This window comes from Schistocerca serialis, chromosome 6, assembly GCF_023864345.2.
Source record: "Schistocerca serialis cubense isolate TAMUIC-IGC-003099 chromosome 6, iqSchSeri2.2, whole genome shotgun sequence".
NCBI lineage: Eukaryota > Metazoa > Arthropoda > Insecta > Orthoptera > Acrididae > Schistocerca > Schistocerca serialis.
Genome location: NC_064643.1, coordinates 724,527,485 through 724,552,078, shown reverse-complemented (window position 1 = coordinate 724,552,078; position 24,594 = coordinate 724,527,485). Strand labels below are relative to the sequence as shown.

Genomic DNA, 24,594 nt, shown 5'->3' with positions numbered 1-24,594 from the left:
TTTGTATCTTATTCTTGACACAGCCTATCCTGATTTTGATTTTCCATGATTTCCCTAAAGGGCTCAGCCGGCTTCCTGCCCCTACAGTCCCTAATCCCGAGGGGACTGATGCCCTCGCTGTTTGGTCCCCTTCTTGAGATCAACCAACCAACCAATTTCCTTCATTTCTTTCAGGGGGCTCATCTGAAGTGTGTTTTCTATTTTTTCATTTCTTATCCTTTCCCTTCTCATCTTACCCAGGATCCCTTATATAAAGTGCATCTTTGTCACTTGTATTCTACCCAGATCTTTCTTTGTCCATGCCCAACATTCTGATCCATATGTCAAAACTGATAGGTAATATGATTTGTCTATCATAAACTTTGTGTTGGCAGCCATTTTCTTTTTACTGTTGATGTCTGATACACAATAATAAAACTTTGAACAATTTTCTATCCTGTCAGAAATTTCTTCCTTGGTTTTTCCTTTCCTGGTTAACTTATTTCTTAGAAATTTTAAAGTGCCTCTTCTTTAATAATTCATTTTTCATGCTGATTTTCATTACTTCACATTTATTAAGCTTATTTCCATGCCTGCTTCTTCAGATACCATCTGGCAGTTATTTAGTTGTGCTTCCAATTTCTGATCATTTTCTTCCCATACCATCTCATTATCTGCATATGCTGTGACCCTAGACAAACTTTCCTTAAGATGTTGTCCATGACTGTATTCAAAAGTGCTGGTGAGAGTGCAGAGAACACTCCCTTGTAGAATTCTTCTGTTGTTCTAAACCATTCTGGGTATTTTTTTTTTTTTAACCATCTGTTATAACACAATTCAGGCATTTGTTGTACATATTTCCAATCCAGAGTTGCAGTCTTTTTGACAGTTCTAGTCTATGCAGACTTAGTCATTTCTCTTCCCTTTTAACAATGTCTGAAGCCATTTGTATCTCTAGGAATGCAACTATGATGTCTACTAAATTCCCATTTCTTTTCTGCTACCTATTTTGCTGTAAAAATGGCATCTCTAATAGATATTTCTGTCCAAAATCCTTGTTGTTGTTCTCATAATTGTGGTTCTATTTTGTCTTTATTTTCTGTAAAATTATCTGTTCATAAGTCTTCATGCAATGGCGCAGTACTGCTACTCCTCTATAATTTTTATCATAATTGTGGTTCTATTTAGTCTTGACTTTCTGTAAAATTATCTGTTCATAAGTCTTCATGCAATGGCACAGTACTGCTACTCCTCTATAATTGACAATGTTGAGTGTTTATGGAAAAAGTTCAAGGCAATCGTAAATATATATATATATATGTAAATATATAAAAATGACCTAGTCGATAGTGTCGGAAGTTCCGTGCGGCTTTCCGCAGATGATGATGTAGTATACAGAGAAGTTGCAGCATTAGAAAATTGTAGCGAAATGCAGGAAGATCTGCAGCGGATAGGCACTTGGTGCAGGGAGTGGCAACTGACCCTTAACATAGACAAATGTAATGTATTGCAAATACATAGAAAGAAGGATCCTTTCTTGTATGATTATATGATAGCGGAACAAACACTGGTAGCAGTTACTTCTGTGAAATATCTGGGAGTATGCGTGCAGAACAATTTGAAGTGGAATGATCATATAAAATTAATTGTTGGTAAGGCGGGTACCAGGTTGAGATTCATTGGGAGAGTCCTTAGAAAATGTAGTCCATCAACAAAGGAGGTGGCTTACAAAACACTCGTTCGACCTATACTTGAGTATTGCTCATCAGTGTGGGATCCGTACCAGATCGGGTTGACGGAGGAGATAGAGAAGATCCAAAGAAGAGCGGCGCATTTTGTCACAGGGTTATTTGGTAACCGTGATAGCGTTACGGAGATGTGTAACAAACTCAAGTGGCAGACTCTGCAAGAGAGGCGCTCTGCATCGCGGTGTAGCTTGCTCGCCAGGTTTCGAGAGGGTGCGTTTCTGGATGAGGTATCAAATATATTGCTTCCTCCTACTTATACCTCCAGAGGAGATCACGAATGTAAAATTAGAGAGATTAGAGCGCGCACGGAGGCTTTCAGACAGTCATTCTTCCCGCGAACCATACGTGACTGGAACAGGAAAGGGAGGTAATGACAGTGGCACGTAAAGTGCCCTCCGCCCCACACCGTTGGGTGGCTTGCGGAGTATAAATGTAGATGTAGATGTAATTTTTACAGAGCACTTCATTACCCATCTTAAAAATTTGTACAATAATTGGCTTTGTCTAATCATCAGGAATCTCTCCATAGGTCCACCTGTCCTCATTATTCTATACAGCCACTGAATTCCGAAAAGTCCACTGGCTTTGATCATTTCCACTGTGATGTCATCTAATCCAGGAGCTTTGGAATTTTTTTGGAATTCTAACACAGCTTTCTCTGCATGCAGCATCTGCAAATCGTCTCTTTCTATATCACCGGAAGTAGATTATATTAAGTTTTAATTCCATAGACGTAAAAATTAGATGATCTCATGGGTGTGGAACAAGTTATAAAGTATAACATAAAATCTTTGAATATAATACTCACTACCCTGATCATTTGTCAGGATATTGTCAAAATATGTGAATACATTACAGTAAACTGGAATTGCTAATATTTACAGCATTTATACATTCTCAGAAAAAAACCATAGTTATGTACTTTAACAACAAAATACTTAACCTTGACTGTTGTGACCAAATGCTGTCAAAACTGAAAGCTAACAGACATTTTTACTTAAGCTGGTCTAAACAGCCCATGTTAAGTTATTCATCTATAGAGTAGAAGGTGTTCCTATCAAAAATTCTTTCAAACTTTGTTTAAATTGTTTTTAAAGATTGCTGGCAATTTATTGAAAATGTGTGGTCCTGAATATCGGACCCCTTTTTCAACCAAGGTAAGTGATTTTAGGTCTTTGTGTAGATTGTTCTTATTCCTAGTATTGATAGTATGCAGTGAGCCATTGGTTGGAAATAGAGATGTACTACTTGCAACAAATTTCATTAAGTAGTAAATATACTGAGAAGCAGTGGTTAGATTACAAAGTTCCCAGAACTAGTTTCTGCTGTTTTTAAGAGCAAACTGTCTTAACTGAAAATTGCTAATTCTTTACTCTGTTTTCTGTCCTTCATTTATAACTTCATATATATCATGAACAGTATTCACCATAGTCAGGTTTCAAAATAGTGTCAAAGTGAAGTAACAAGATTTATTATTTAAATCACAAAGAAACAGACCAGACAATGCTCATCATATCTAGACAACAATGTGCAGTGTCCTGATCTGTGTACTTCTTCATTAAAGGTATCGGTACAAAAATATTTGTTCAGCTCCAAAGAACAGCCAATAACGCATTTTTACGACTGTATGAGTATATATTATAGAGGAATAGGTATTTTAAAAAGGACCATTGTTGTACATTGAACAGCTTGTAGATAGCAACTGTCTTTCATCATCTCGACAACAACAGCCATTTGACATCCTATAGTTAACTACTATCTTACTTCATCCTCAACAACAGCAGCAGCAGCCATTTGACATTAAGTAAAGGCTTCCTCCTAGATGTGTCCATGCACTGATATCTACAACAAACATCTCTGTTGCTCCAGCATGGTTTTGTTAATGTCGTCTACCTGAACTAGAGATGTGAAAATGTCATCTTGCCCCTACTGTCAACAGTTTGGTGATATGAATCATCCTTGGCTAACTCTGCTTCCAATTCTGGTTTTCCTCCTATCCTGATGAAGTCTAATGGAAGTCATAGACTTGATGTATATACACTTCATTATGCTAATATAGGTTGAATCCATGCTTGTCTTGTGAACGGCTGTTAATGCACATATTGTTGAAATAGAGTTAGAAGAATTCTCAGTATCTGTGAATCCCAGGAAAAGTGGTATTTCATATGCATTGCACTGTTGTACAATGGTTCACAGCTTGCAAATGGTTAGTTTTAGTATACCCACTTCTAACCCCAGCTTGTTACTTCAGCTGATTCAAGTCCTGTGCTTTCTGTGTATTTTTTGTGCTACTTTTAGCAAATATTTTGTTTGTCTTGGTGAGGAGACTGTAAGTTCATTGTGTTGCCCACTCTCCCCCACTGTTTTGCGAAAATTATACCAAATTACAACAAGATCACCAAAGTAAAACAACTACAGCTCTGTTACAATTTTGGAAAATTATCTTCTGTAAATAGTGTAACAAGTTCCTTTTGTATTGCTTTGCTTCTAGCCTTAACCATTTCTTTTTAGAACCATCATCTTCAGACATCTTTCTTTTCTTCACACTTGGAATGGCTCTGTACATCTCATCCGGCATGTTATCAAAACATCATTATTTTAATTATTAATGATTACAGCAACTTAATTTTCTCTTTATGGTTACTGTTTCCCACTTATGTCTTCCTTTAAATATTTCACTCTCCAGCTTCAAAATAATCTATGTGTAATGGAAAAAAGTTCAGCTATAGTGTTTATTTGTGAATGTGTTTTTCACACGTTGCAAATCTAAGATGTGTTTACTTTATTACTTACCGTTGTCCATATTTAAAACATCCACATATGATTTTATGTTGTACAGTTGCATGGAATGTGTCCATCTACTATTTCACTGTGCTTGTTTCAGCTGTTGGTTTTGAGAGATTACCAACTGGATGGTCTCAACTGGTTGATACATTCCTGGTGCAAAGAGAACTCTGTGATATTGGCTGATGAAATGGGCCTGGGAAAAACAATACAGGTACTTTATTTCTGCAAGGAAAAAAGTCTGAATTTTCAACCTTTTCTTCAGTTTATTCTAGCCTGACAATAAAGTCCCAGACAAATACTTTCGTGGTTTTGACACTTCACATACTTTTACTAATGAAATACTCTGAATCCACAAGTCACAAATGTTATTTTCAGTTCTACCGTTCAAATATTTATGTGTTTGAAATGAAACTGGTTCAGTGTACTGAAGATCTGATTAACAGTTGTCAGTAGCAGTAAGTATGCTGATCTTGAACAGAACCCATCCTGACAAAGTTTAAAAAGAATATGTAAATGAATTTACACACTTAGAAGTATGTGAACTGAGTCCGTGCACATGTTAAATAGAGGAAGGCGTGGGGGAGGATTGAAGTCATACTGCGAGCAGTTGATAAGTCAGAAATAGAAATTTTCGTAAAATAAAGAATAACAGCATTCAGTCGCAATCATGATTTTATTTCAATGCTATTTAGAGTTCTGGGGGCTCAGCTTCAGGTGCTTTGGCAGTCTACTTCAACTATTTTTCCAGATTTAAGTTAGTTCTACAGGCCCATTGTGAGGATACGACCATGTATCCACCACTAGAAACAGTAAGACACTTTTCAGTTTGTATTAGCTTCATAAACTTATATTCACAATGTGCCCACTTTGTAATGTACCATTATAGTTTTACCAGGACCAGAATTAACCTAAATCCGGAAAAATGGGTGTAGATTGTCAAAGCACCTGAAGATGAGACCCCAGGACTCGAATTACATAGTGCATTGAAATAAAATCACGATTGTGACTGAAGGCGGTTGTTCATTATTTTATGAAAGTAATACAGTCGCAGAAGAATTACTGAGAGGACTTCTGTTTTTTTATTGCTGGAGAAAGCTCTGATATGAAGAAATAAGCAACTGATAATTCCTTTGTAGTTTCAGTATTACTCATTCATATGTATTTCATTGAATAGTATATTCATTAATTTACCTTATATGTTTTACAGACAATTTGCCTTCTTTACTACCTCTTCCATACTCACCAGCTTTATGGACCTTTTTTGCTGGTAGTCCCTCTGTCAACCATGACATCATGGCAACGAGAATTTTCTCAGTGGGCTCCAGAAATGAATGTAGTAACATACTTAGGAGATATATCCTCACGTGATATAGTAAGTATTTTCATGCTTTTTAGATAACAAGTTCTTATTTATATTTTCACAGTACATATAGTCAATAATATAAGCAGCATATGGAAGGTTCTAAAACACACGTTGTATGACTAGGGACTGGAAAAATTCACATTTTGCAATAAATATGAAATAGAAGTGAATCCTGCCTCAAAATATGAAAACATGAAATTACTCAATATATGCTATTTCATAGGGAATTGTATCTAAATGAACTATTTTATCAGAGATTGTTTGAAATAGCTTTATTTTCTGCACATAAATATCGAAAATGTAATCAATTTTCAGTTACTTGTATTGTGTATCATATGGTGAATCCCAGTTTGGAAAGACAATGTGTGTGAGAACCTATTTGCAAAATGAAAAGTGCACAAATGCAACAGTGTATCAATGCACTCAATGATCTGATGCCATGCCACTTGTGAGCAGTTCAGTGGTCTATTTAAGATACATGCCGCTTAATGCAATGTAATACTCAGCTGTGAAACGTAGCATTTTATATCAAAGAAACACATACATTTGTTTGTTAACGAAAGCTGAAAAGATGGTATAAATTCGACACTTTTAACATTGCAAACTAGGTATTGGATGTTTTGAACTGTGGATGCGTGGAATACCACTAGAGTTTGAGCCTGAACTATGTCATTAACAATACTCGGCTAACCTCAACAAGCAATTGCGTGGTAGCAGTTTCCAATTGCTTTGTGATGTGTGTTGTTAATTGTTTTCTTTTCTTATTTTGAAATATGTGAAGCAATTAGTCATCCATCACAGAATTTGATTACAACTCGTAAAACACCAGAAGATATCAGCAATCCCTGAGACAATATATCAGTTCTGCTGTGGGCTGCGGTATGGAGGTGGGGCTCCCCTCTGGCAGTCAGAATTCTAGTATGTTTACACACGGGGTCGTCTGCCATTATAGCCTGTAGTGCCCGCACTCCATTTTTCCCCTACCGTTAAAATAGAGTTACCATAATTCCATTCTACTTCTACACTGAATGCTGATGAAAGTTCGAAATTAATCGTCTGCAGATTTTGAAATCATCAAATTGGGCATGAAATGACAAATAATGTCCAGAAACAACTTAAATTGTAGAAACATTCAGCTAATGATGGGAAAATGCTGCTGCTTTTCAACAGAGCGATAATTTTTGAAAGCTTAAATACAGCAAAAAGAAGGAAACAAAGACCACTTTGGAAGAAAAAGGTGTTAAAAGTTTTTGCGAAAGCAAACATTCCCATCAAAAATTTCCCAATCAACACTTTTTTTAACAGTCAGTTCCAACGAAATACGGCTTTGTTTATCTTCACTCGTGTAGCATGACAACATCTGAAATTTGAGCATTTAATCATTAACAAAAAAAGTAGACACAAATTTTGCAAAAAATAGATACAAATTTTGCCAAAAATAGATGCTACATTTTTCGTGCCATGTATGACATGCAGGTAATGTCTTTGTAATAACACCCTTCCATCAGAACATTGACTTTCACCATTTACTATCTACATCTACATCTATACTCCACAAGCCACTGTCACTTCACCCGTTTTCCTGTTCCAGTTGCATATGGTTCACGGGAGGACAGTTGCTTGTAAGCCTCCATGTGAGCTTGAGTACTTCTCTCTGATTTTATGTTCATTGTCTTTTCATGTGATATATGTAGGAGGAAGCAATATATTGGTTGACTCCTCAAGGAATGGACAGTCTCAAAATTCAAGCAGCAGACGAAAGCTTAGTAATATCGATGTCTAACAACCTCCAAGTGATTTCTGTAACTCAAATTAATGGATATTTTGTATGAAATTTGTTGTTGTTGGTAGGAGGCTTATACTGCCATTGTCATTTGAATGAGTTATTGTTGAGTGTTGTGACTTTCATTAATGACTGAAGTAAGCGAACTATTACAGTATTATCTGGTGGATGTTTCATGTAAAAATGAACTGTGGTCTGTGGCACACTTAATTATCTTGTTTAGTGACTTGTTGGAACTACCACTGATTATTACAGTGTTTCATTAATTTTTGATTCAGTGACTTTATAATTTATCTGAGTAAGTCTGTCACTGGACTCTTGGTTGTTTTTGACAGCCATCCTGATTGTAAATGGTAATAATCTCATGATATAAAAAAAACTGATCACCATCCCAATGATACAACTTTGAGGCTAATAAATGTGTAAAAAAGGGCAACCTAAATTGTGGTGTTGAGTACATTTCTTGAGCAAAAACTTCCAAATACTGAATAAGATTTTCAACTTGAAGACAACAGACGGATGTGCTGCCAAGGAGGTAACATAAATTACAGAAAAACAGGTTGGTGTCTTCACAAGCTGAGGAATATAAAGAACCTCACACAAATACTGTACATAAGAACTTATTTTCCAGACCAGTTTCAGAGCATTATAACTCCATTTCCAATGCAAACAATTCATGTGGGGTTGTACAAGTGCTCTATGTGCCCCAGGTTAGAGCAATGTTCCAAATTGCAACTGATGATCCAAGAAGACAAGTGATAGAGTATAAAAAAACAAAGCACTAATTGACATGCTTGTGTAATGAACAACCTGTGTGCTTCTATTGGCAGTACTAGCAGTTGTATCTTCTCAATATTGGTACGTTCAGCCTCTCTGTCTCTTTGTAGTTTAGACAAGATTTGCTTTCTTTTAGCCTGATAATCTTACTTTTCCAATTTTCGCACATTCAGTTTTTTTATTGCACAATTTAAGTTTTGTGAAGAGACAAACTTGCACACCTGTCACCACTGTCCAGTTTTGAAAAAGCTACAGCTTTTGATGAGTTTACAGTTAAAAGTGCACTTCTGTGACCTGTAAATGATGGCAACGTCTGGAGTCTAGTAATTTTTTCACTGTGCTCAAGTCAAACCACTATCTACAGAAAACATGGAGGGAAAACATATTTGAGTTTCTGGAGATTCTTTACAAATTGTTTGTGCTGCTTTGCTATGGAAAGATTTACAATGGCCTAAAGCTAACTGGTCATTAGGCATTTATTTGTTCAGAGTCTATTTTGTATAATGTCTAAAAGAATGACCAAGACCAGTGTTAATGGCCGTGTGCTAGCAGTAAGTAAGCAGGCATCCGTGTTAGTCAGTAAGGCACGTCAAATACAGCATGCAGCTACTGTATCTGGTGAGTCATTCACTGCTACATTATGTAAAATGAGCTTAAGAATGCTATACATGAAATACTGGAAACATATTATGGAGAAAGAAATGACCTAACAGAGGAATAGAAATAGGTCATAAATGGTACTTTCTATTCAACTCTGAGTATGTGGGCAGCAAAAATAGTGAGTATTTCCAGCACACTTTAAACAATACTTGGTTTTTAATGAGACCCATGAACAATATTTTCCTTTGAAAATAGGTGTTGCACGAAACACCTCATCAGCAGCCTTTGTTTGGGATAAGTAGACCTACACAATACAAAAATGAAATTCTAAAAACCAAACAAAAGGCATCTGATAACTCTTCGGTGAAACACCTTGTATTTTACGACACCTTCTTAATTTTTGTAATTATAACTGAAAGCAACTGGGTAAGGCTGATATCAGACTAAGATTCGTTGGAAGAATCGTCAAAATGTAGCCCATCATCAAAGAAAGTACCTAACAAAACACTTGTTCGACAAATGCTTTGAATATTGCTTGTCAGTCCAGGACTCGTACCACATGATACTAATAGAGGAAATAGTCAAGATCCAAAGAAGAGCACATGTTTCACTACAGGTTCATTCAGTAAGCACGTAATGGTCACAGAGATGTTCAATCAACTCCAGTGAAAGATAGCACAGGAAAGGCATTCTCAATGAGTACTGGATGCAGACGGTCAATTTTGGATGATGTCCCACTTTTTAAAGACTGGTATATGAATGAATTGCTATTTCAGAAACTCCACAGTCATCTAAAAGTGACTTGGATAGATTTTTCTACTCAGAATGTGTTGAGAGTATTGGTAAAATTTTGATTTACGAAAAATGAGGTAATAAAGTTTATGGAATCACTTTATATGCATCCACATTGGGAATACCTTACTTATGAGTACAAGTGCCATATTGAAAAATTATTTTATGTCATGGTAGTTTTTGCAGAATCTTAATTAATGGCTTAATTAATGAGGGTGTCATCTAATTCAGAAAAAAATAGAGCAACAAAAGCAGTGTGTCACAGTTCAGCGTCTAATAAGCGCACGGGAAAAATTGGCAATAGAAATTGAGACAGTGCATTAATTATCTTGGAATTTAATTTAGTTATGTTCAGGGAATTTAAAGTATGTTCTCAGAAAGAGTGGAATGGCTGCTTGCGAGTGAGTGGTAACAGTACTTTTGATTCTGCCAATTAGCTCAAAACATTTTTCCTCTAGATGTTGTTATTGTGACTTCAGTTAACCATACCTTTTAATTAATGATGTGCTAATGAAAATATGTATTTTATTGGAACCACAATATTCAAATTAATCATGTGGATAATAAATTTAAATGGAACTTCTACCTAATAACAATTTGCAATAATAATGTACATACTACACGTTACGTGTGCAATAGTATTGATAGTAGAATGAAAATTAGAGATGAAAGGAAAAAATGTAGTTAGTAACAGATGTTTAAGACGTAAGAATGGGTTAGTTCCTACATGCTATGTCACAAGGTTTTTGATCCATATCGTGATCCCTCGTCCAGGCTAAATTACTTTTTTTCAGAGAACATTACCAGCTTCTGATTTTGATTGCACACATTTGAGTAAAAGTGTGCAGGAATGTATTGCATGAAAAGTGTATGCAAAATAAGTTATATTAGGAAAATATACATTCTTTCTTTCGAAACCTAGAGCAAAATAATCCAAATTTTTCGTAATGCATTTAATATATGTTCAATATTGCCTTACCATTATTTCTCTGTGACAGAATTTTCTTGTTTACTTTGTGTATTGTAGCTAGCTAATTATCAAGGCATCTTTTCTTTTAATGCATATTCACCCAAAACTACTGGAACCAAAGGTGAAAATAGCAACTTCTACCATCATGGAAATAAATTACGCAACACTATAAAGCTTCATGTCATGTTAAAATATTAATATTCCACTCAACTCTTGTTTAAAGTGCCATAAATTATAAGCATAGTACTAAATGTTGCCTCAAACCAGATAGACATTTCACTATAACAAAATTATATCTGCCTTCATGTAGCTACATTTCATTATTTTCTTTTGCCATCCTTTCATTAAATACTTCTTTTAATGAACGTAGCTATCTTTGACAGTGCATCTGCAAAAACAAAATAACCCAAAGACAGGGTTTCTATCCATTGCTACCATACACAAACTCCTCATATTAATCTATATCACTTCATTAGTACTTCATTGCTTCATTACTTCATGAAATGCTTCTTACAGTAAATATAATATCATTAAACCTTAAGTCCCTGCTTCATCCCCTTTCACAAAATTGACTTAAAAATGACACTTTACAGCAACAAACCAATAAAAAAAATTAAAATAAAAAAAAACTACTTTACTCTTTATGCATAGAAGACAAAAACTTGTTCTTTACTTTTTAGTTCATTATGTGAAGATGTCACTTTACATTAAGAATACTTAACCTGCCTCAAGGACTTATTCATGACAAATACTATGTTTTCATAGTCAATACCATGGGCAACACTGTTTGTTTTATCTTTATCTCAAACTCATATGCTACAGCCTGATGGGCAAGTTGTTGACATACTCATATGAACATTGGCACATTATGATGACACACCGATATTATTTGTGATATGAACTGAGCAATGCTATGGAAACCTACTCGTACTGCTCCTGTATTATCAGATTATGCATTCTTAAAGCCATACTTCAAGCCAAAAAAATTTAAATTAGTCACACAAATCTCTCATTATTATTAACTAAGGGCATTTTTCACAAAATTTTGATTGGCTATGCTTCTATTGTCTTACATACTACTTGCATACACTAACACACACACACACACTCACACACACACACACACACACACACACACACAGTGAATCCTTGAATAGTAAACCTTTCACGTACACAAGTACTCTGCGGAAGAGATGGTTACATTTCCTTATAATCTATTGATAGGATGATTAGAGTGATCTATGAGGGAAAAATAGGATCACACAGCTTGGGAAGGCACTACCCATCATGTAATGTGTTCTTTTAAGAGCAGTGGGCCCCTGCCTAAAGGTAAATTTCAAGTTACATTGATTCCCTGCCCCTCCATATAGTTTTGCAACATTGAGTGGAGATCTACATTTACTTTTCATATCATTAGCCATTCCTCTGTATAACACAGCAAAATCTTTGGAAGTACCATGTCTCATAAAAAATTCTCTTGAAAATCACAAACACATTAAAAACTATGATGTGTACATCTATACTGAATACTACTTTTTTGCTTTTTGCCTATTTCATCACACTGTTTACCTCGTTATCAGCTTCTAGTAATTTGTATATAGCAACTGCTGATGATTTCACTGTAGGCTTCTTTGCATTGGCAGCCTGCTGCACTTTCTTTGCCTTTATTGAATAGCATACATTAACTATTACTAATTGCATCTCATCAGTATTACTGTTAATTACTAATGGCTTATATTCTCTTTCAAACTGACACTCACCCATACTGTTATCTCCTTTATCAAGAAGTTCATTCTCCAACTGCACACACCGTGTTTCAACACCCTCAAATGCATCTGTATTTACATCCACATTCTCTTTGGACACCTCCACCTTCTCGGTATCAACAGTATCAGTTTGCATTTCATTGATTTCATATTATTATCACCAAGATAACAAATTTGCACTACTTCTGTTACATCAGACTGACAAAATTCAACTTCCATCTGCTTATAACGTAATTTTCCCATCTCATCTCCACTATCCTGCAAATTCTGACCCCAAGCATCTAATGCTGATCCCACATTTTCTTCAAACTTGCCTATTTTCTCTTCTTTACAAACTTGCATTGAATCTAGTGCACTATTTAAATCCTGAAAACCACTTCTAATGTCACTATCAATATTTTCCTTCAAACTATTAATTTGTACTCATTTTTTTGTCATTATTTTCTATAATAATTTATGTTCTCAACAATAAAACTTTGATTTATTCTACACTCAAACACGTTATTCTGCCCCTTTGTCACACCTTATTGTCAGTACCTATTGAACACTTAATAACACAAACACTTTTGTCTTTAACTGTCTTGGCACAAGTTGTTGCTGCTGTCTTCCATAATTATGATTACTGCTCCTCTTCGTAACTCCATTGTCAGCATGTGGCATTATTTATATTCTGTACCCCTATCCTGCTTATTGGCTGCTGTCCGAAATGAAGTCGATGTCGTCCTTCCAGATTGGCTGAAGTCCTCTCCGTATAACTCCATTATTTGTATGTCAGCTACATAATACCATAATGTATTTTATTCGTGTTATTCACATTGAATATACTGTTCTGTTCACAGTTTTGTTTCATTTGTGCCACACAAAATGTTTTTCACTGTTCACTTTTGATCCTAAGTTCATTGTCTATCCATTTGTAACTTTTGCCACACTTCTCTGTCTTTAACCTGGTGATTTCTGTAATACAATGCTTCTACAGCAAAGTGGCCTGAAAATGGGGGCCCCAAATTGTAAAGACATCAAATTTTTTTCTGTAGTCTCCATCGCCTCCTCGGTAGCACATCAGTCTGTTGCCTTCAGACTGAAACTCTGATTCTGTATTTGATGGTGTTTGCTCAAAAAAGTCCCCAAAACCACAATTTAGGTTACACTTTTTTTACGCATTTATTATATGCCTCAAAATTGTATCATTGAGATAATGACCAGTTTTTTCTACTTCATGAGATTATTAAATTTACAGTCAGGTTGGCGATCACAGACAACCAAGAGTCCAGTGACAGAGTTACTCTTATAAATTGTAGGGTTATTGAAGCACAAATTAATGAAACACTGTCCAAGAATCAGTGCTAATTCTAACAAGTCACTCGACAAGACAATCAAGTGTGAAATAGAACACAGTTCATTTTTACTCTAAACATTACACTTTGCACAAGCCTCGTAATAATCTACTGGATAAAAGTACACTGCAGTAGCTCACGTCCAACTTTTTAAAGACTGATATTTAATATGTGAGCAGACATTGTTTGAAAAACAATTGGCTTAGATTTTGCTACTCAGAGTGGGCTAAAAGTATCGGTTAGGTTTTGGTTTACAAAAAAATTTGGTAATCTAGGGATCTGGAAGAGCTTATGGAATCATTTTGTACGTCCCCGTTGGGAATACCTTACGTATGATTACAAGTGCCATATTGAAAACTATCTGATATAATGGTAATTTATGCAAAATCTTAATTAGTGATTTAGTTAATCAGTGAGGGGTATCATCAGTTCGGAAAAAATTGAGCAACTAAAGTACAATTGCAAAGTTCAGAAACAAACAAGCCTAGGGGCAAAATGGAAAATAGAAATTAAGATGTTAATTATCTTGTAAGTTAGTTGTATGAACAAAAATAATCAATTTTTGGAATTATAATATAATAGGGTAGATAAAAAAAATACTCGCCAACCATTGGGAGGAGAAAACTCACATGAAAATTATAAAAAAGTGCCTGCTTTCCCTTCAAACTTTGTGCCAGAAGAACAAGCCTCAGGCTCCAAAAGCTTGCACATTTCCCTAATTTTTATGTGTGTTTTCTTCTGCTGCTGTTTTGTGAGTAGATTTTTATCTGTTCAATTACATTTATATTCAATATTGATGTAGATTGAAGTAGTGAATTAAAATTTGTACCAGCACTGGAACTCGAACCCCGGACTCCTACATCATTATTGTAGATAAAGGTGAGACTCCATATGTATCAGGAACATGAGCTTCATATGATTAATATATTATATTCATAAGATAATTAGTTTTTATAAGTTTCATAAGATAATTAGTTTTTGAAAGAATTTTACTAAATCGAATAAGTGAAAAGATAGAAAAGGAGCTGAGTGGAGAACAGCATGGGTTTAGGAAAGGAATGAGCACGATCGACCTGATATTTTCTATCTGTCAACTGATGGAAAAAAGTTGGGAGTATAACAAAAGGGTGATAATGGTTTTTATAGACATAGAAAAGGCATATGACTCAGTTGACAGGGAAAGACTCTGGGAAGAACTGAAGAAGATAGATATAGAAGATGGATACATTAATGTTATAAAGACAATGTACAGAGGCCACAATTGTAGAATTAGAACACCATTGGGGAACTCTGAATACTTCGAAATAAGACAAGGACTTAAGCGAGGAAGTATTCTATCTCCTGCGCTTTTTAATGTTGTGATGGAGGGAATGAATAGGGCAGTTAAAGATATAGTAAAAGAAAAAGACAAAAAGATGATTTTTGCAGATGATATGATAATATGGGGTGATAAAGAGGTAAGTGTACAGTTACAGCTTGATGCGTGGAAGGAAATAATGAAAAGGTATGGATTAAAAATAAATAAAGATAAGAGTGAAGTAATGGTATTTGGAAGAGAGAAAGGAATCAACGGAAATATTACCTTGAATGGAGAACCCCTCAAAGTGGTAGAAAGTTTCACTTATTTAGGGAGTGAAATATCTAGGGATGGAAGAATAACTAACGAAATTAATAGGAAGTTACAAAAGGGAGGCAATTTCTACCAAACAATAAAACATCTGATTTTGAATAATGAAGTTTCAGAAAGAGCAAAACTCCTTATGTGTAAGAATTATTACATCCCTATTGTCACCTATGGTGGAGAAATATGGACAATGACAGAAAGGGACTGGAGCAGACTGCAAGCAGGGGAAATGAAATTTCTCAGAGCAGTTAAGGGAAAAACAAGAATGGACAGAGTAAGGAATGTAGAGATTAGAAAGGACCTCAAACAAGAAAGTATGAGAGAAGAAATTGAAAGAAATAGATTAAGATGGTATGGGCATGTTAAGAGGATGCATGGGCAGAGACTCCCCAAAATTATGGAAGAACTAAAGATGGATGGGAAAAGACCTAGAGGGCGCCCAGGAAAATGGGAGTGAGAATATCTGTTGAAAGGAGAGGTGTGACCTGGCAGCAAGTGGAGGAAGAAAAGTGGTGGGAGGACCGAGCCAAATGGAGAGGACTCGTCAGCAGCCAGACCCAGCAGTAGCTGGAGCAGGATTCGGATATAGATAGATAGATAGATACATAGATAGATAGAATTAGTTTCAGGTAATTCAAAGGATGTTTTCAGAAAGAGTTGAATGATTGCTTTCGAATGAATGGTAATAATCCTCCAGTGTCTGCTGATTAGCCCAATGTTTTTCCACCAGGTGCTGTTATCACAATTTCAATTAGTCATATCTTTTAATTAATGATGTTCTAATTATGCATTGTAGAGTGACCGTTCGTTGCAGTGAAGGCGACACAACTCATTTTACACTTTTTGTTAATACTTATTAATGTACTGACTTGATTCGTACACTTGAAACTTTTATTTAATTGTGCAACACAATAAGAAGTATAAATAAATTATAATTGTTCAAAGATAAACATTATATGCATAGTTGAACAGAGAGTAAACAGGAGGCTTCATGATATATTTCACATTTGAGTCTGTTTCCCAAGTTATTTTAGGTTGATGTATATAAATGTGTGCAAATGGAAACTAATTTTTGGAATCTGTCTGAGATTGTCTTGGTAATTTTTTGTCCTCCTATCCATCCTTCCATACCTTACTATCAGCCAAAATGCAAGTCTGAACAATAAATTTTACTTCCAGATACGCCAGTACGAATGGTGCTATGCCAGTTCTAAGCGTCTCAAGTTTAATGCAATCCTAACCACGTATGAAATAGTTTTGAAAGACAAAGTATTTCTGGGAAGCGTAAGTTGGGCTGCTTTACTCGTAGATGAGGCCCATAGACTGAAGAATGATGATTCACTGCTTTATAAAGCCCTTATGGAGTTTGATACAAATCATCGTCTGCTTATAACAGGGACACCTCTTCAGAATAGCTTGAAAGAGCTGTGGAGTCTTCTGCATTTCATCATGCCTAACAAGTTTGTATCAAATACATACATTTAATTTAAACTTTCAAGCATGTAGTGCCTTTTTGTCATGTATGCAATATGTTAAAAAAAACTTATGGAAATATTCTTGGGCTGCAATATAGTTAGCTGTGGTGCTATTACTCCAGTTTTGTGCATTAATAAAAATATTTTCTGGTCAAAGGTTTGATTGTTGGGAAGACTTTGAGAAGGAGCATGACAATGCCGCACAGAAAGGTTACTCGAAACTACACAAACAATTAGAACCTTTCATAATACGCAGAGTGAAGAAAGATGTTGAGAAGTCTCTCCCAGCAAAGGTTAGTGAAAAATTCCTTTTGCACATTGCTGAGTAGCTGCTCTATGGCCATAAATAACTAGCTTTTAGAGGTTCCTGTCATGTGTTGAACTGCCGATTAAATAGTACTATTTTACAATTAATTTCAAGCTATAGTATTATGCTTGTTGTATTGTTATATATTTTCTCTATTAGGTGTGTGGTTGCAAGTGTACTGCAGTTATGAGTAGACCTGATTCTATTTTAGACCACTTCTGGTTAATTACTTACATAGATGCTAATGTTTATGTATTTTCTTTTTATTATTAATTATTGATAGACTTTGGTTTTATATTGTAGTTTTTTCTTTCTCTCAGGTTGAGCAAATTTTACGAGTGGAGATGACTTCACTCCAGAAACAGTATTATAAGTGGATTTTAACAAAGAACTACAATGCACTCAGGAAAGGTGTAAAGGGTTCCTCATCAACATTTCTTAATATAGTTATAGAACTAAAGAAATGTTGTAATCATGCATTTCTCATAAAGCCATTGGATTATGAGCAGAAACCTCCTCCCACAGACTATTTACAGGTAACCTGTGTTTAATTTTGTAACTTTAATTTACTGTGCCTCCTTTCCAGTAAAACTGGCATTCAGGTGTATATTAATTAACAGTGCTTCCTTTCCAATTTAACTGCCATTTGTGTATTTCTTTTGTCACATTTAGGACCTAATCCGTGGTTCAGGGAAGCTAGTGCTACTGGATAAATTGTTGATTCGCCTGAAAGAGACAGGTCATCGTGTTCTGATATTCTCTCAAATGGTGCGGATGCTGGACATTTTGGGAGAGTACCTGCAGCTGAGGCACTTCCCCTTCCAAAGACTAGATGGGAGTATTAAAGGAGAATTGAGAAAACAAGCTCTGGACCACTTTAATGCTGATGGATCACAGGTAAAAGAATTCCACACACATCCAGAAGAGAGTATGACATTCTGAATTTCATTTTTTTTTATATTAAATCACACAAACTACACACACCTACATAATTATTCAAGAACAATATTGCAGTGCACAAATGTTAATGTGATGATATTGCCATGCAATGATGTGATGCTAAATTTAAAAAAGAAAGGAAAAATTATTAATGAAATGTCAGTTGGACTGTAGTAATTATTAAGAATACCTCAGTGCCAGTTATCATCACATTATTGGTACATGCCAGTAGTTGAACACGTTAGCCGATTGTGGATGGCTCCCATCACCTGTATCTCTACACATGCTCATCAGTTTCATTCTACGAAGAGAGAGTGCCTTTCAGTTAGCAGCAGTTACCTTCCCTGCTGATATTCATCCTCTCATTGTTTTGAAATAACAGTGTTATTTGTTCCAGTTAACAATGACCTTTATGGATGGCATTGTTTGCCAAGAAACCGAGCTTTTCTTTTTGTTACAATGTGAGGTCTGTAAAGGCTCCAGTGACATTATCAGCATACTCAGATAACTCCTGCAGCACACTGTAAATGCTGTGCACTCATACGTCAGAGTATAAGGGACAGGTGCCAGAATTGTTGATAGTTGATGGTGTTGCCAGAATTCATTCACATTTTGGTGCTGCTGCCAATAGCCACCTGTCTTCCCTTCCAGTACTACTCTGTGTCCTCTATCTTTCCACCTGAAATGAGAAGAAGGAAAAGAAAGATAAGCTCAAAATGCTAAGGCTACTGGATTGAGCAAGCTAAACTACATTTATGTAATGTCCGTTATTGAGAATAGTGCCCACAGTAGGAAGTCAGGTGGGCATTAAGATGTATCTACTACAGAATGGTATGCTCTGTTCCAAACATGCTATTGTTAGTGCAGTTGTGTCAACACTGTGTGACTGAGTTGTTTACATCCAAGGGATGTGAATATGTTAAATCCCAGGATAATAATGGTCCAGTTCTTCAATTCTATGGAAGAGGTAGCATCTGAATAAATAGTTAATGAATTCTACCACTCTCCATGTCATTTCAGTCCCCCCACCCCAACCCCCACCCTCACCCAACACATATCTCATCTTATTCAGTTAAAGCATCATACCAGGGGAATGATTTATTGTCTGTTTCTTGCTTACAGTGAGATTTATTATCTGGATTCTTGTTACACAAAATTTTTCACCATTGGCACTTATGCTGTGTCTAAGGTAAAACTTAATCTATAAGCAGGCAAGACATCCCTTCCTAAGTGAAAATCAGAAGATAGATCACCTCCACTAACAAGTTTTAAGTAAATTAGATTTGATGTGTGTGGCAAAAAAATACATTTTAGTAGTTACAAACAGTTATTACTATTAATAGTGTACTCAAATTAATCACTGTGCATTATGCACGGCCCTTTAATGCATGTACTGATTGAATACAAACAATCAAACAAGACACAGCAAAGCAAGCAAACAATGACGTTTGCTAGTAGGACAGTATTTTCCTTTCAGCCAATACCACTGATGATAGGCAGCCATGAGGTGGAAGGGAGTGAGGGAAAGGATTGTTTCCCTCACACCCTGCCTCACCCCTCAGGCACATTTTGAGCTGCCTGCTGTTTACTTTCTACATACCAAGAGAATGCAAGTGAAAATGATTTCCCCATATAAAGAGAACATAAATGCTGTAGACACACCAAGAATTGATCTCATAGAGGCACCAAGAATTGATCTCGATGGACCTTTGTAAAGTAGGCATCACAGACATCTAAAACTGACACAGAAAAAGACAAATGTCACTGATTTTTTTATAGGCAGAATACAGTAGAATAAGGAATAGAGGTACACTGTGCGTACTGCATCTCGAGTAGTTCCAAAATACACAATTGACCTTACTTGCACATGAGTGCATACACAGCTCTAAGCCCCTCCCCCCCCCCCCCCCCACACACACACACACACACTGTTTGCTTATGCTGTACTGACATATCAACTTAAATTTAAGGTGCCACAAATTCTTTCCCTGGAAGAAAAAATAGGGAATATAACATGAAAGATAACTCATCTTGGTAATGGAAGAAGAAAATATGTCAACACAACACATAAGTGACAAAGGGGATTAAAAATTATACTACCCAAAATATACTGTGGAACATAATAGTCACTTAGTATTTAAATCAGTATGTTCTTAGTTTTATTTTCTGTTTGTGGTATCAAAATAGCATATTGTTGTTACTTATTTACTTTGGTTTATCATTAATTATAATAAGATTCTGTTTTCCTGGTGCTGTGTCTTGGCTGACCAGTCAGGCTGCAGTGTACTTATGAGTAATGTAAAGAGGATAGTAACACCCAAAGAGTTTGTTCTCTTAATACAAAATTTTAGCCAGCAGTTGCTGTAATAATCATCACATGTAAGCTTTCACGGCCGGCGTCTTCATTAATTCGAACTTCCGGGCTGAATTGCCGTGGTCCACATATAAAACTTTTTGTCCTTCCTGGCGTTTCGTTGCCTACTGCGGGCAACATCTTTCGAGGTAAGTCGGCGACTGGCTGCTAGGTGCTGGAGGTCCCACTTATATAGAGCCCTTAGATGGCGCCACTACTCGTCACATGCTTTGACTTTAAAACTATCTCTGGCTAGTGCCATCTCTCTCGATTACAGGAAATCGATTGTCACTTCATTGGTGCAAAGTTGACTGCCATATCTTGTCTAATTTCAACCCTTCTTCTATTTTATTAAAATTATTTTCGTGTTGTAGATCTCTATAGCTTCTCTATACATGTGGGTATGATAATGAGAGATCCTAGCTATCACGTTTGTCTCACTAAATTTTATTTCATGATCACCGTCTTTGAAAACGTGGTCCGCTACAGCTGATTTGTCAATTTGTCCCAATCTACAGTTCCTTTTGTGTTCCGTTAGACGGGTATCAACACTCCTTTTAGTTGTTCCAATATAAACCATGCCACAGCTACGCGGAATTTTATGCACACCTGGGTAGCTAAGGGGTGTCATGCGTCTTTCACCAATCTTAAACTTTCACTAATTTTCTTGGTAGGTCGAAAGATTGTCTCCACTTGAAACTTGGCCAAAACTTTCCCAATATGGTCCGTGATGTTATGAATAAATGGAAGAAAAACTTTTCCAGCCGATGGTTGTTGTTGTCTTGTATTTTCGGACACTTTTCTTCTAGGGTGGAGTGCTTGCTTGATCTATCTTGTTGTCAGTGTACCCATTTCTCTTGGAAGCCATTCGCAAATGGCTTAATTCATCTTGCAAATAAATTGGCTCACAGATATTATTAGCCCTGTCCACTAAAGTTTTTATGGCTCCTCTCTTCAGCGTAGGATGATGATTCGAATCCTTATGTAGGCAACGATCGGTGTGTGTGTGTGTGTGTGTGTGTGTGTGTGTGTGTGTGTGTGTGTGTGTGTGTGTGTGTGTGTGTCTTTCTTTCCTATATACCTTATGCCCTGAAGTCCTTTCTGCCTGTTTAATAACCAAACAATTTTAGTTGTCCATTACTCTCTTTCTCAATCTTTGGATTGAAACTGTTTATGTGCGCCAAAAAATCACTCAGTTCCTCTTCAGCATGATTCCGTATCACAAAGGTGTCATCCATGTATCGATAACATTTCAAAGGGCTTTTATTGGCCGACTGCAGCACTTGTTCGAAAAATTCCATAAATAGCTGGGCTCAGAGGGCTACCCATGCCCACCCCATCAATTTGTTCAAAAAACTTGTTGTTATATTGAAAATAAGTCGAGGATAGACAATGTCGAAACAAAGCTATTATATCAGTAGGAAACATATCAGCTATGTAAGAAAGAGCTTCGTCAACAGGGACCATGGTGAACAGGGATACTACATCGAAACTGACAAGGATGTCAGTTGGACTAACTGCGATCTCCCTCAGTTTTTCGATAAAATGCATGGAATTTTTAATATGAGTGTCAGTTTTACCTATATGCGGTTGCAACAAAGAAGCAACATATCTAGCCAGTTCTTGAGTAGGAGCCCCAATGGCACTTACTATCGGTCTCAATGGGACATTGGGCTTGTGTATCTTAGGTAACCCATACAGTCTAGGAGGGTAAGCTTCCGTTTTGCAAAGGTATTTTTTATCTGCTGTAGGAATGGAAGAGCTTTTTATTAATCGCTAGATAGCACTTAACACTTTCATTGTAGAGTCATTTTTCAGTTTCTTATAGGTGGTAGGATCCAAGAGGTCACTGATCTTCCTATGATAATCTTCAATCCTTAGCACAACAGTAGCATTACCCTTATCAGCAGTAAGTACAATAATATTCCTGTCCGCATTAATCTCCCGTAACGTCTTCCTTTCTCCTAGGGATAAATTACTGCTGGGTGGCTAGGCTTTACGTAATATCCTGTATGTTTCCATCCTGATTTCATCGGCAGAATGCGGTGATAACAGACGAATCCCTGCTTCTATATTGGCAACAATATCTTCCGTGGGAATCTGTGATGGAGTGATAGCAAAATTTCCTCCTTTCGAGAGAACAGAGACTTCCTCCTTGGATAGTTCTTTCCCGGACAAGTTGATAACTGTATGGGATTTGTCTGTTTTTGTAAATGCTCAAACTTCTTCTTCTACCTATTAGAAGACACTTCTGCGCTAAGTTCCCTAGATCTAAATGTTAATCTATCCACCTTATTCCAATCACCCAAACACATAGTATTGCTAATACGTAAATGAAGATTTAACATTTGACTACTAGTTACTGCAAGTTCTCGAAGTGTTTATTGGATCCGCTCCCACAGCATCATCAATTCCACGCGTAAATAAATACGGTTCGCTTGCACTTTATGGAACATTCTTCTCACATTGAAAAACTTTGGAGAACTGTCCCATTGTTACGACCACATAGCAAAAAAGTGAGTGAACAAAGTTTTTGGGCTTTTTTCGTACGTAGGCTCTCCAGTCGTCATACCATAGTCGACATATCCTCCCCGTAGAGGCGTCTAATCATAACATGTAAGCTTTCACGGCCGGCGTCTTCATTAATTAAAACTTCCGGGCTGAATTGCCGTGCTCCATATATAAAACTTCTTCTCCTTCCTGACGTTTTGTTGCCTACTGCAGGCAACACCTTCCGAGGTGAGTCGGCGACTGGCTGCTAGGTGCTGGAGGTCACGCTTACGTAGAGCGCTTAGATGGCTCCACCACTCATCACGTGCTTTCGACTTTAAAACTATCTCTGGAGTTGCTGTAATAACTAATTTAACAGTGATACTCAAGTATGAGCAATAAGCTGCCAGATGTTTTAAGCAAGGAAGCTGCTGGTAAGAGAAAGATAAGAATTAGGTAGACAGAATTTCAAATCTAAGAGATATTTTCCTGTTGCAACCAATTCCTCCTTCACACTTTGACTCTTGATATTTTCCATTTGTTACTGCCTCACTAATTTGCCATGTTACATTTTTCTTCTGAAAGCACTTGTTATTGCTTTGGTTTAACACAAAACTTGTCCTCTTACAATTTAATATTCATGCATTCCTTATTCAGTCTGCTGTAATCTCATAACACTTTTATATGCAGTGCGTTAATTCATAGGAATAGCAGAGGCAATGCCTTCATAACCTGCTGCCTATCGATAGAAAGAGCATATTCTAATTACAGCAATCAAATCTTTGATTATGATAGTGAATATAATGTGTTTGTAATTTGTTTTATTCTTAACAACTCACACATAATGTGCCTGTTTTGTACCTCAGCTCAGTGAGAACTTCTGTTTTTAATTTCATGTTTTATTTCCTTTCTCTAGGATTTCTGTTTCTTGCTGTCAACCAGAGCAGGTGGTCTGGGTATTAATTTGGCAACTGCAGATACTGTAATTATTTTTGATTCTGACTGGAATCCTCAGAATGATCTGCAGGCACAAGCACGTGCTCATAGAATTGGACAGAAAAATCAGGTAGGCATGCAAGTGAAATCATATATGCAGAGACAGAGAGAGAGAGAGAGAGAGAGAGAGAGAGAGAGAGAGAGAGATGGTCCAACAAGTACCTGATTTCAGAACAGGTGATAGAAACTCATAAAAATTGATTATAGCACTCAAAGCTTTCATATCACAGATTCATTCTCAAGAGAAACAAGGAGAATTTCTTGGAGGAGATTGGATTCTTCCTACTTTCTGAGAGCAAAAGGTGCTATTATCTGTTTTTGAATTTTGATATCAGTTATTTCCACATCTCGAAGGTAAAATTTGCATTAAAAGTAATGGAACACTGTGAAAAATACATCAAAATTGTGGAGAATAGTATTCAGTCACTAAGTGACACATCTCAAAAATCACTTCTTGTTCCTCTTTCCATAAGACTGTTAGTTTAAATGAGCACTTCATTAAGAACATTTG

General features: G+C 36.3%; 1 protein-coding gene across 1 annotated transcript in view; it reads left to right on the top strand.

Annotated features, from left to right (window-relative positions):
- LOC126485047 (chromodomain-helicase-DNA-binding protein 1) overlaps positions 1–24,594 on the top strand; it is a 78,100-nt gene that overhangs the window by 19,849 nt on the left and 33,657 nt on the right. The window contains exons 10-16 of the mRNA XM_050108649.1: positions 4,612–4,725; positions 5,722–5,886; positions 16,703–16,983; positions 17,156–17,291; positions 17,626–17,841; positions 17,978–18,202; positions 24,004–24,153. Of these exons, the coding sequence (XP_049964606.1) occupies positions 4,612–4,725; positions 5,722–5,886; positions 16,703–16,983; positions 17,156–17,291; positions 17,626–17,841; positions 17,978–18,202; positions 24,004–24,153 (1,287 nt within the window). The remainder of the gene's footprint in view (positions 1–4,611; positions 4,726–5,721; positions 5,887–16,702; positions 16,984–17,155; positions 17,292–17,625; positions 17,842–17,977; positions 18,203–24,003; positions 24,154–24,594) is intronic.